This window comes from Athene noctua, chromosome 37, assembly GCF_965140245.1.
Source record: "Athene noctua chromosome 37, bAthNoc1.hap1.1, whole genome shotgun sequence".
Taxonomy (NCBI): Eukaryota; Metazoa; Chordata; class Aves; order Strigiformes; family Strigidae; genus Athene; species Athene noctua.
In genome coordinates, this window is record NC_134073.1 from 653,872 (window position 1) to 666,459 (window position 12,588).

The window sequence follows — 12,588 nt, forward strand, 5'->3', positions numbered from 1 at the left end:
ACCCCCAGTGTCCGCCCAGTCCCCCTCCAGTGTCTCCCAGTCCCCCTCAGTCCATCCCGTGTCCTCCAGTTCCCTCCCAGTATATCTCGGTGTCCTCCCAGTGCCTCCCAGTCCTGCCAGGGACACCCTAGTGCTCTCCAGTCCCTCCCAGCGTCCCCCAGTGCCTCCCAGAGTCCTCCCAGTTTCCCCCAGGCCCCTCTGCAGCACATTCAGTGTCTCCCAGTGCCCCCCCCCAGTGTCTCCCCAATCCTCCCAGTGCCCCCCAGTCCCCTCCAGTCCCTTCCAGTGTCCCCCATTGCCTCCCAGATCCTCCCAGTGTCCCCCAGGCCCCTCTGCAGCACATTCAGTGTCTCCCAGTGCCCCCCCACAGTGTCTCCCCAATCCTCCCACTGCCTCCCAGTCCCTTCCAGTGTCCCCCAGTGCCTCCCAGAGTCCTCCCCGTGTCCCCCAGACCCCTCTGCAATGCATCCAGTGCCCCCCAGTCCATTCAATGTCCTCCCAGTAATGCCCCCCAGCACCCCTCCAAGGCCGCCCCACCCTGCAGTGACACCTCAGAGCCTTTATTGCCACCCCCGGCACTAATGAGGGTGCCACAGCGAGGGACCACGGCACGGGGACGCCACCGCCCCCCCCGACCTGGCAGGTCCCCAGGGTGTCCCCACGGTGGGGTTCAGCGTGGTGGCCATGGTGCCGAGACACGGGCCGCCGGGCACCTTTGTTAAGCCCTAACGAGGCTGCCACCACGACGGAGGACGCCACGGAGGTGCCACCCCTGACCCTGTTCCGTTGAGTCCCCAAAGTGTCCCCAAGTCCACCTCCAGGCAGCACCAGGAGACACACGCCAGGTCCATCCGTGGCGGGCGCCGTGCCGCGCTGTGCCGCGCTCCTTCGTTAGGTGGCAGGAGGACACGGACCGCACCCTGGAGGGGTCAGCTCTCTGTCCTGGCCCAGGGAGTCCCCAGAGTGTCCCCAGAGTGTCCCCAGCGTGGCTCCAAGGTCCGCAGTTCGGGTTCAGACGTCGCGTGGTGCTCACGGTGAGGCGGCGAGGGCCATCCAGCGCCACACTCCTTCGTTAAGGCCCTAACGAGGCTGCCACCACGACGGGCCGTGGCGTGGAGAAGCTGGAGCCCTTCTCATCCTGCTGAGACCCCCGGGCGCCCCCAGCCCATCTCCAAGCGGGACCAGGAGCCCCACGCCAGGTTCAACCTGATGCCACGCCGTGTCCCCTCGCTCCCTCGTTAGGGCCTAACGGAGACGCCGCCACGACGGGACCCACCACGGCGACGCTGGCGCCCACTCCGTCCCAGGGGGCGTCCCCTGCCCATCTCCAAGCGTCCTTAGGGGCCACAGGCCGGGTCCCCCTCGGGGTGGGCCTTCAGGTGGCGTGTGAACTGGGGCTTGTAGCGGAAGCGCTTGCCGCAGCGCCCGCAGCCGTAGGGCTTCTCGCCGGTGTGGATGCGTTGGTGCTTGACCAGGTTGGAGCTGACGCAGAAGCTCTTGCCGCAGGCGCCGCAGCGGAAGGGTCGCTCGCCCGTGTGGGTCCTCTGGTGCTCAATGAGCGTGGAGCTCTGCCCGAAGGCCTTCCCGCACTCTCCACAGCGGTAGGGCCGCTCGCCGGTGTGGGTCCGCTGGTGGGACGCCAAGTGGGTCTTCTTCTTGAAGCGCTTCCCGCACTGCCCGCAGGAGAAGGGCTTCTCCCCGGTGTGGGTCCTCTCGTGCTTGACCAGGTTGGAGCTGAGGCTGAAGGTCTTCCCGCAGCGGCCGCAGCCGTAGGGCTTCTCCCCAGTGTGGGTCCGGAGATGCTTGACCAGGTTGGAGGTCCGGCCGAAGGTCTTGCCACACTCGGGGCAGGCGTAGGGCGTCTCGCCGGTGTGGGTGCGGCGGTGCTCGGTCAGGGTGGAGCTGCGGCTGAAGGCGCGGGCGCAGACTGGGCAGGCATAGGGCTTCTCGCCCGTGTGGGTCCGGAGGTGCTCGGCCAAGGTGGAGCTGCGGCTGAAGCTCTTCTCGCATTGGCCGCAGGTGAAGGGTCGCTCGCCCGTGTGGGTCCGCTGGTGCTCGATCAGGTTGGAGCTCTGCCCGAAGGTCTTCCCGCACTCGGTGCAGCGGTAGGGCTTCGGCGGTGTCCTGCCACCCTCCAGGAGACCCAGGAGGTTGATGAAGCCACGTGGGCGACCACCACTGCAGGCCGGCACCGCGGTACCTGGGAGAGGGGAGAGGAACATCTGTTGGGTCGTTGTACAACCATGGAGGGACATTCCCCAAGGCAGAACATCCCCTGTTGGGTCATTGTCCAACCATGGAGGGACGTTCCCCGAGGCAGAACGTCTGTTGGGTCATTGTCCAACCATGGAGGAACATTCCCCAAGGTAGAACATCCCCTGTTGGGTCATTGTCCAACCATGGAGGGACGTTCCCCAAGGCAGAACATCCCTTGTTGGGTCATTGGCCAACCATGGAGGGACGTTCCCCAAGGCAGAACATCCCTTGTTGGGTCATTGGCCAACCATGGAGGGACGTTCCCCAAGGCAGAACATCCCTTGTTGGGTCATTGGCCAACCATGGAGGGACGTTCCCCAAGGTAGAACATCCCTTGTTGGGTCATTGGCCAACCATGGAGGGACGTTCCCCAAGGCAGACCGTCTCCGGGGGGGTCACCGTGTGACCACGGAGGGTTATCCCATGCAGGAGAACATCTCCCAGGTGGTGTTTGCCCACCGTGGAGGACTATTCCCAGCAGAAGATCACCCCCTGGCCCACATTTTTCTCATTTTCTTGTTTTTTTCCCCCAAAAGACCATGTCCCAGGTGCACTTTGGGCCCCCCACCAGGCTCGTCCTCCCCTCACCTGCGCAGGGCTCCGTGGGGATGTCCCTGTCACCCTGGTCCCGGGGAGGGGGCGGCTCCTCCCCCGACTCCATCACGGCACCTGCAGGTGGAAATGGGGGGAAAAAGGGCAAAAAATGAAAAAAAAACCCCACAAAACCAAACCCAGCATCCGCTCGAGAAAAAAAACACCCAGCATCCACAATTTTGCACCCCCCCAGCCAAGAACAAGCAGCTCATTTTCCCCTTTTTTCACCCAAAACAAAAATCCCCACAACGAGTTAATTTTGCACCCCCCCCCAGCCGAGAACAAGCAGCTCATTTTCCCCTTTTTTCACCCAAAACAAAAATCCCCACAACGAGTTAATTTTGCACCCACCCGGCCAAGAACAAGCAGCTCATTCCCCCCCTTTTTCACCCAAAACGAGTTAATTTTGCACCCCCCCCAGCCGAGAACAAGCAGATAATTTTCCCCTTTTTTCACCCAAAACAAAAATCCCCACAATGAGTTAATTTCCCTCCCCCCCCCCGCCCGAGAACAAGCAGCTCATTTTCCCCTTTTTTCACCCAAAACAAAAATCCCCACAATGAGTTAATTCCCCCCCCCCCGCGCCCGAGAACAAGCATCTCATTTTCCCCTTTTTTCACCCAAAACAAAAATCCCCACAACGAGTTAATTTTGCACCCACCCGGCCGAGAACAAGCAGCTCATTCCCCCCCTTTTTCACCCAAAACGAGTTAATTTTGCACCCACCCGGCCAAGAACAAGCAGCTCATTCCCCCCCTTTTTCACCCAAAACGAGTTAATTTTGCACCCCCCCCAGCCGAGAACAAGCAGCTCATTTTCCCCTTTTTTCACCCAAAACAAAAATCCCCACAATGAGTTAATTTCCCCCCCCCCCCGCCCGAGAACAAGCAGCTCATTTTCCCCTTTTTTCACCCAAAACGAGTTAATTTTGCACCCCCCCAGCCGAGAACAAACTGCTCATTTTCCCCTTTTTTCACCCAAAACAAAAATCCCCACAAAGAGTTAATTTTGCAAACCTCCCCCCCCGCAAGGTCCTATTTTTCCTCCTTTCCACCCCGAAGCGCCCCCTCCTCCGCTAGCTAACTCCCCTCCCAGCCCCAGCCTACAGGATCGGCCCATTTTCCCCCTTTTTCACCCCAAAACCGGGGGGAGGACCCTCACCCCAGCCCTGCAAGTGCTACGGCAGCTCCCCAGCGCTGACAGGCCCAATCCGGGTGTTTTTCCACCCAAAACGGCGGCGCATTGCCCGTTCCGGACAATGGTGGCGGGAGAGCCGCGCTTCCTGCCGCAAAGGCTCCCGGGGACACGCCGAGCACACGCGTGGCCCTGCGGACATGCCAAGCACATGTGTGGTCCTGGGAACATGTTTGTATGTGTGAAGGGACACGTGTGTCCCGTGCACACATGTAAAGGGACACGTGTGTCCTCAGGACACATGTAAAGGGGCACATGTGGCCCTGGGAGCACGTGAAGGGACACGTGTGTCCCCTGCACACATGTAAAGGGACACGTGTGTCCTCAGGACACATGTAAAGGGGCACATGTGGCCCTGGGAGCATGTGAAGGGACACGTGTGTCCTGTGCACACATGTAAAGGGACACGTGTGTCCTCAGGACACGTGTAAAGGGGCACATGTGGCCCTGGGAGCACGTGAAGGGACACGTGTGTCCCCTGCACACATGTAAAGGGACACACGTGTCCCTGGGAACACGTGAAGGCTCCCAGTGCCCCCCAGTGCTCCCAGTAACCCCCCACATACCTCCCACTGCTCCCAGTGTCCCTCCAAACCCCACCAGTGCTCCCCCCAATCCCACCCAGTGCTCCCAGTAACACCCAGTGCCATCCCAAATGCCCCTATTAACCCCTCAGTGACCCTCGCAGTCCCTATTACTGCTCCCAGTACACCCAGTGCCCCCTCAATCCCTTCCCAGTGCTCCCCGTGCCCCTCCAAATCCCCCCATTAAACCTTCAGTGCCCCTTGAAACTCCTCCCAGTGCTCCCAGTATACCCCCTTTCCCTCCCCATTGCTCCCAGTGCCCCCTGAAGTCCTGCCCAGTGCTCCCAGCAACTCCTAGTGCTTCCTAAAGCCACCCCAGTGCTCCCAGCAACACCCCACTGCTCCCAGCGTCCCTCCAAACCCCACCAGTGCTGCCGGTGGCCCCCCCAATCCCACCCAGTGCTCCCAGTAACAAACCACAACAGCAACGTTCTCTACTATTTATTGACATACCGGGGGATGCCACCCCCGCGGCCCTGCCCAGGAAGGACCCGGGTGTCTGTGGGCGCTGGCAGTCACCTGGGTCCCCTCCGCGGGGACAGATGCGGGGTCACGGGGCGGTGGGGGGGACACGGAGGCGGGGTGGGGACACGGGGACACGCCCGAGGGTCGGGCACAGTTTTGGGGCAGGATGGAGTCGGGCGAGGACAAGATGGTTCTCCAAGGCGGAACCGTGGAGCTGGGGCACAACGGTGGGTCTCGGGGTGGTCTTCCAAGACGAAGCCACGGCCTTGGGGTGCCAGGAGGGACCTGGGGGAGGACGAGGGTCCCCGGGTGGTCCTACAAGATGGAGATGTGGCCCTCGGCCACGATGAGGATCGTGGGGTGGTCCCCGAGACGAGGCCACGGCCTTGGGGCACCACGAGGGCCTTGGGTCAAGACGATGGATCCCAGGATGGTTCTCCAAGGTGAAGCCACGGCCCTGAGGGACCTGGTTCAAGATGAGGGACCTTGGTGCAGTCCTCCAAGACAAAGCCACGGCCTCGGGGCACCACGAGGGACCTGGCCCACGCCGAGGTGCCCCAGCCCGGGCCGACAGCGGTCTCAGGCGAGGTGGGTGCGCTGGTGCTTGCTGAAGGCCGAGCTCCAGCCGAAGGTCTTGCCGCACTGGGCGCAGCGGTAGGGCCGCTCGCCGGTGTGGGTGTGCCGGTGCTCCAGGAGGTTGGCGCTCTGCCGGAAGCTCTTGCCGCAGTCCCCGCAGCGGTAGGGCCGCTCGCCGGTGTGGGTGCGCCGGTGCTTGGCCAGGTGGGAGTTCTGGCAGAAGCTCTTGCCGCAGAGCCCGCAGGTGTAGGGCCGCTCGCCGGTGTGGGTGCGCTGGTGCTGGATGAGGTTGGAGCTCTGCCGGAACGCCTTCCCGCACTCGGTGCAGCGGTAGGGCCGCTCGCCGGTGTGCGTCAACCGGTGCTTGGCCAGGTAGGAGCCGAGGGCGAAGCCCTTGCCGCAGAGCGGGCAGAAGTGCCGCTCGCCCGCCCCGTGGGTCCGCCGGTGCTCGGCCAGGTTGGAGCTCTGGCTGAAGATCTTGCCGCACTCGGGGCACTTGTAGGGCTTCTCGCCGGTGTGGGTCACCTGGTGCCGCAGCAGCTTGGAGCTCTGCCCGAAGGCTTTGCCGCACTCGGGGCACTTGTAGGGCTTGGCGGGCGGGCGGCAGGCCCGGAGGTGCCGGGCCAAGCGGCAGCTCCAGAGGAAGGCGGCTCCGCAGTGGGGACACCCCAAGGGCTGCTCCGGCTGGTGGTGCCGCAGCCCGGCCGGCTGGGCGTAGGCTTTGCCGCAGGCCTCGCAGCGGTAGGGCTTGGCCGCCGGGCTGTGCCGCCGCCGGCGGTGCCGGGCCAGCTGGGCGCTGCCCTCGAAGCGCTCGGGGCAGAGCGGGCAGGCGAAGGCGCCGGCGTGGGTCTGCCGGTGGAGGAGCAAGGTGCCGCCGTGGCGGAAGGCCTGGCCGCACTCCTCGCAGCGGTGCGGCCGCTCGTCGCCGTCCTCGGCGGTGTCGCCCCGGTCCTTGCCATCGCCGTCGTGATGTTTTTTCCGGTGTCCGGCCAGGGCCGCCGGCCGGGAGAACTGCTCGCCGCAGTCGCGGCACCGGTGCCCGCCGTGGGCTCCCCGCCGGTGCTTGGCCAGGTCGGAGCTGACGGCGAAGCGGCGGCCGCACTCGGGGCAGCCGTAGGGCCGCTCGCCGGTGTGGGTCCGGCGGTGGGTGGCCAGCGTGGACTTACGGCCGAAGGCCCGCCCGCACTCGGGGCAGCCGTAGGGCCGCTCGCCGGTGTGGGTCCGGCGGTGGTGGACCAGGGTGGAGCTCTGGCTGAAGCGGGCGCCGCACTGCCCGCAGCGGAAGGGCTTCTCGCCGGTGTGGGTGCGCTGGTGCTCCAGGAGCGTGGACCCGCGGCTGAAGGCTTTGCCGCACTCGCCGCAGGCGTGGGGCTTGGCGCCGGCGTGGCCCTTGCGGTGCTCCAGCAGCGAGGAGCTCCAGCCGAAGGCCTTGCCGCAGTCCCCGCAGCGGTACGGCCGCTCGCCCGTGTGCACCCGCCGGTGCTTCAGCAGGTTGGAGCTCTGGGCGAAGGCTTTGCCGCACTCGCCGCAGCGGTAGGGCCGCGGGGCGGCCTCGCCGCCGCCATCCTCCTCCTCCTCCTCCTCCTCCTCCTCCTCACCTGCAAGGGAGGGCGACACGGGGGTCACCCGCGCCTCGGCCTCCCCAGCCCGCGACACCGACGCGACGGCGACGACTCACCCGGCAGCAGGGCGGCGGTGGCGGCGGCGGGTCCCAGCGGCGGGGGCGGACACCTGCGGAGGAAAACGGGGCTCGGCTGGTGGTGGCACCCGCGGGGACGCGACCCCGGGGCGGGTTTGGGGGTGAGGGACGGCGACGCTGCGAGGCGGGGATGTCACCCCGGGGACGTCGTCTCGGGGACGCTGGTCTGGGGGCGAGGGGACGCCTGGGGGGGGTGGGACATCACCCTGGGGACAAACGGGGATGTCCCCGACGGGCGGGGCACGAGAGCTCTGTGTCCCCTTTCCCCCCCCCCTCCCGCCGCGTCTCCGTGTCCCCCCCGTCCCCGTCCCCACCTGGTAGCCTCGGGGTCCTCCAGCGGGAAGGGGCCGTTGCTGTCACCGTCCTCCAGGAAGTCGGGGACCGAGGGGGGCTCGTCCTGGGGGGTTATTCGATGTGAGGAGCGGGGGGACGACACAGGGGGGGCAGGTCCGTCCCGTCCCCGTCCCTCTCCTCACCTCCATTGTCCTCAGCCGCGCCGAGGGGACCCCCCCTCACCTCTCCTCGGGGTCAGAGGTCAGGGATCGCGGGAGGGGGGGGGGTTTGGGGGGCGCAGGAGCGGGGTTGGGGGCCCCTCGGCCGGCCCCGGGGGCTGCTGGACGGCCGCCCCCTCCCCCCCGGGTCACCGCACGCGTCACACACACGGGGTGGGGTGGGGGGGTGTCTGGGTCCCCCCCCCCCGGACACCGGGGTCCACACTGTCCCCCACCCCCCAGCCCGCCCCCCAAATTCCGGCGGGGTTTTCTCCTTCCCCCCCCCCCCTCCTCTTCCTCTTCCTGTCCGGCCCCTCCTCTTCCTCTTCCTCCTTCCCAGACGGTCGGTGAGTCCCGGCGCCCCTCAAGTTGCCGGATTTCACCCCAATTCGTGCGGCCGGGGGGGGGTGTGGGGGGGCGGGCAGCGAGGCAGGCGGGTAATTAGCGTCGCAATTAATACCTGCGGGGGCTGGCGATGAAAACCAGCCGCCGCCGGCTTCGTAATCATCGTGTGAATCGCGATGCGAGCGCTGGTCGCATTAATTGCGTTAATTGCAAGGCGCCGCATTAATTGCAGCTCCCGGCGTCCGTCGCTGCCGTAACTCGAATTCGCTGCGTCGAGCCGTTGCACGCATTAATTGCAGCCCGATGAATTAATTGCAATTAACTCAAGGCACCCATCGCAGTTCTTAAGCCCGTCGCGATAATTGCAACCCGCGTGGCGACGGAGAGAGGGTCGCGATTAATTCCGAACCCGCTGCGAGGTCCGAGTGTGGCTGATTAATTAACGAATTAATCAATCGGGCAGGCAGGATGCCGAAGGGGCCGCGGCAGCGCCCGGCAGAGCGGTACCGCCTGAAGTACAGCCGGCTGCGGCGGGCGGCGCGGGCGCTGGTCTTCGAGAACGGGGCCCTCTGCGACGAGGTGGCCCGGCTGGAGGCCAAGTGCCTACAGGCACGAGACGAGCGCCGGTTCCTCCTCACCCGGCTCCTCCAGCTCCGGGCCATGGCCGGCCCCGAGGAGGGCCCCGGTGAGGCCGCCGGCCGCCGGCCTCGCCGCGGTGGGTCCCGGGCCGACGGGTCAAGAGATGGAGGGAAAGATGGGGTGCGGTCGGCTGGAGCGAGAGATGGGTCGAGGCCAGCTGGGTCAAGAGATGGACTGAGGGATGGAGCGCGGTCAACTGGAGTGAGAGATGGGCCAAGAGATGAGTCGAGGCCAGCTGGGCCAAGAGATGGGCCAAGAGACGAGTCAAGACCAACTGGCTCAAGGGATGGGTCAAGGCCAGTTGGGTCAAGAGATGAGTCAAGGCCAGCTGGCTCAAGGCCCGTTGGGTCAAGAGATGGGGTGAGGCCAACTGGCTCAAGAGATGGACCAAGAGACAGTCCAGGAGACGGGTCGAGGTCCAACGGGCCGAGAGATGGGCCGAGAGACAGCTCAAGGACAGCTGGGCCAAGAGATGGCCCAAGGGATGAGTCAAGAGATGGGTTGAGGCCAGCGGGGCTGCGGGACGGCCCGAGAGACGATTTGAGGCCCAACGGGCCAAGAGGTGGCTCCAAGATGGACATGCTGCCAGCGGCCATCTTGAGACCACCTGAGGACATCTCCAGCCCAGCTGGGCCACCGGCAGCCATCTTGAGGCCACCCCCCCGCCGGCGCAGTGGGGCGTTGACCCTGCCCTTGGCTCTGGGGCCTCTGACAGTGCACAGCCTGGGTGTCGGCGGCGTGGAGCCGGGGGCCATCTTGCCCCTGGGCTTCCATAGCACCCGCCTCTTTGCCAGCACCCGCCGGCCAGCCCGCCGCTGCCTCTACACTTGCCGGATCGTGGCCGGTCCCCGCTGCGAGATCGTGTCCGAGGATGATCCCGGGAGGGTGGTGGTGGGCCCCACGCCCGACGTCTGCCATGGCCGGCTCCTCCAGGCCCTGGGGGAGGCTGGGGGGCGGCCCCGGGCGATGCCACCGGCCCCTGGTGCTGGCGCTGACTTCTTTGGCCTCACCCACCCTACTGTCCGCCGGCTCCTCCAGGGCGAGGCCGGGGCCTTCCTCCATCATGAGGAGGAGGAGGAAGACGAGGAGGAGGAGGAAGATGATGACGATGAGGAGGAGGATGATGAAGAGGAGGAGGAGGAGGAAGGGGCCACCCCAGCCTTCACCTACGCTGACATCTTCCTCGGCAGCCCTGCTGGCTCCGATGAGTGACCCCCCCACCCCGTACTCCAATAAACGACCCCAACTCCTGCTGCTGCCATGTTTGTTGGGGGGGTGGGGGGCACCACCTGGATACGGGGCTGGGACCTCGCCCCAGTCACTTGGGGTCTCCCAGCCCTCCCCTTGGCCACACCCCTTTGGTCACCGGTAGAGATGGGGCCATGGTCAAAACACGGTCAAAACACGTTTTATTGTCATCATGGGGATGGGGACAAGATACGGGGAGGGGGACGCGACCCTCAGTTGTTAGGGTCACGTTCCCCTCCCCCCGTCTCCTATTGGATGTTGTGGTAGAGGTGGATGACGTCGGGGCAGTCGCTGAGGGCCTGGAGGAGCCGTTCTGCTTGCTCCCGCATCTCCTCCGGCAGCGTCACCCGGTCCCGGGGAAAGTACTCGATGGCGGCCGAGAGCGGGCGCAGCCCCGAGGCCTCCAGACGCTCCCGCACGGTCCGCAGGGCGGAGGTCTCACAGATGAACTGTGGGGAGTGGTCAGCAGTAGTTGGGGATGGTCAAGGAACGGCCGTGGGTGGTCAAGGAATGGCTGTGGGTGGTCAAGGAACGGCCAACAGCATCCAAGGGCAGTCAGGGATGGCCAAGGGCGGTTGGGGACAGTCAAGAGTGCTGGGGGCAACCAGTGGTGGTCAGGGCTGGTCCTCAGCGGGGAAGGAATGGACAGGAGCCGTCAGGAAGTAACCGAGAGCGGTTGGGGACAACCAACGGTGATCACGGATGGTGAGAAATGGCCAAGAGTTGCCAGGGAACGGCTGGGAGTGGCTGGGGACAACCGACGGTCATCGTGGGTGGCTCTGGATGGTCAGAAATGGCCAACAGCGGCCAGGGAACGGCCAGGAGCAGTCGGGGCACCAAGAGGAGCGCGCCGTCTGCTCTGAAAACGGCCAAACCCCGCACGCGCTGCCCTCCTCACCCACCTTCAGTGCCTGCTCCTCCTCCTCCTCCTCCTCCTCGTCCTCATCCAGGGAGACGTCCTGGGCACCGGCCTCCAGCGCTGCCTCTAGCGCCGCCTCCAGAGAGATGGGGCGGCCCTGGAGGTCCCGCGGCCCCACGCGCACCACCCCCTTCTGCTCGAAGCCGTGTCGCGCCCCCTCGGCCATCATTCCCCTGCGGGCACCCGCAGCCGGCTCAGCCCCGGGCGCCTGTGTCACCGGCCCCGGGCGCCCGGGCCCCTCAGACTGACCCGTGGCGGGTGAGGATGAGCCGGACGTCATGGTGGCTCCGCCGGGGGTTGTCGGTGAGGACCTCGAGGAGAAGAGCTGAGCCGCCGGGGCCACGGGCTTCGTAGAGCAGCCGGGACGCTGCTGCTGCTCTCTCCTGGGGCAGGGGAGGGCTCAGGGATGCCCTTCGGCTTGGAGGGCTCGATCCTAACGTGTCCCCCCCAACCCCCCCGAAATCTCCCAGGACCTACTGCGCCGTGGATGGCCGCCTCGATGGAGGCCTTGGGCATGTTCTTTGCCCGGCACTGCTCTACCACGTTGGCCAACTGGGCGTTGAGCGCCGGGTCCGGGCCCCCCTCTGTGGGGAGAGGGGTGGGCTGGTGTTGGTGGGGAGGGGGCGCTGGGGACACCCTCCCCAAATCCCCCGGGATGTGAGAGGGGGGGTGTCTGTGGGACAGGGAGATCCTGGGGGAGCTGGGAGGGTGTGGGGGGGGTGGAAGGACTTGTAGGATCCTGGAGGACCCCAAGAGAATCTGGGGCCATCTGTGGGGTGGGGAGATCCTGGGGGGGATCTGTGGGGTGGAGAGATCCTGGGGGAGATCTGTGGGGTGGGGAGATCCTGGGGGGGGGATCTGTGGGGTGGGGAGATCCTGGGGGCGATCTGTGGGGTGAGGAGATCTGTGGGGATCTATGGGGTGGGGGGATCTGTGGGACACTGAGGGCCTTCTAGGATCCAGGGGGAGGGAACCTGCAGGAACATCAGGGATACCCCCCCCCCCCCCCAAGAATCCAGAGTGGGGGAGATCTGAGGAGACCCGCTGGGCTCCCCCCAGCCCCGGCGGACCCGACGGGGTCCCCCCACCCTCGGACCCGCCGTGGGGGGCTCAGGGTGGGGATGGGGGCCCTGGGGGGGGGTCCCCCCTACCGCGGGCGGCGATCCGCAGCATCACGCCGAGGCGCTGGAAGAGGCGGCTGCGGGCGGCGTCGCGCGGGCCCTTGACGTTCTTCACCTTGGACCAGCGGTTGTGGCCGGCCCAGGACCGGGGCCCGACGTGCAGGGGGCGGCCCGCGGCCACCAACCGGGGCCAGCGGGCCAGTGCCAGAGCCCCCAGCGCTGCCATGGCACCCGGGCGGACGGGGACACTCGTCCCCTCCCCGTCCGCCGCAAGAGCCGCTGGGTAACCGCGCCCCCCCGACGGGGGGTGACGTCGGGCTTCGGCTTGCGGGGCGGGGCAGGGGGGGTAGGCGTGACCGGTGGGAGGGTACTGGGAGGCACTGGAGGGAACTGGGAGTGGCCAGAGGGCCTTAAAGCGCTTGTAGGGCGGCCCCATAGACCCTCTGGGGGTGTGGGG

At 66.2% G+C, this 12,588-nt stretch overlaps 3 protein-coding genes across 3 annotated transcripts in view; 1 reads left to right on the forward strand and 2 right to left on the reverse strand.

The window, feature by feature from the left end:
- LOC141972927 (uncharacterized) overlaps positions 1–8,120 on the reverse strand; it is a 49,009-nt gene extending 40,889 nt beyond the window's left edge. Inside the window, exons 1-5 of the mRNA XM_074930989.1 lie at positions 7,845–8,120; positions 7,683–7,765; positions 7,348–7,400; positions 5,675–7,267; positions 1,374–2,116 (exon numbers count right to left, since the gene is read on the reverse strand). Coding sequence (XP_074787090.1) covers positions 1,374–2,116; positions 5,675–7,267; positions 7,348–7,400; positions 7,683–7,765; positions 7,845–7,850 — 2,478 coding nt within the window. The 5' untranslated portion in view covers positions 7,851–8,120. The remainder of the gene's footprint in view (positions 1–1,373; positions 2,117–5,674; positions 7,268–7,347; positions 7,401–7,682; positions 7,766–7,844) is intronic.
- A 56-nt stretch (positions 8,121–8,176) lies between these two features.
- Positions 8,177–10,087, forward strand: LOC141972940 (uncharacterized). The gene is made up of 2 exons (XM_074931004.1): positions 8,177–8,206; positions 8,668–10,087. The coding sequence occupies exon 2, from the start codon at positions 8,673–8,675 to the stop codon at positions 10,053–10,055; it is 1,383 nt and encodes a 460-aa protein (XP_074787105.1). The 5' UTR covers positions 8,177–8,206; positions 8,668–8,672; the 3' UTR covers positions 10,056–10,087.
- Positions 10,088–10,235: 148 nt separating this feature from the next.
- On the reverse strand, positions 10,236–12,582 carry TACO1 (translational activator of cytochrome c oxidase I). Its single transcript, XM_074931011.1, has 5 exons — positions 12,162–12,582; positions 11,488–11,594; positions 11,260–11,393; positions 10,994–11,183; positions 10,236–10,540 (listed from the first exon to the last, which is right to left on the reverse strand). The coding sequence occupies exons 1-5, from the start codon at positions 12,565–12,567 to the stop codon at positions 10,340–10,342; spliced, it is 1,038 nt and encodes a 345-aa protein (XP_074787112.1). The 5' UTR covers positions 12,568–12,582; the 3' UTR covers positions 10,236–10,339.
- Positions 12,583–12,588: the final 6 nt, after the last annotated feature.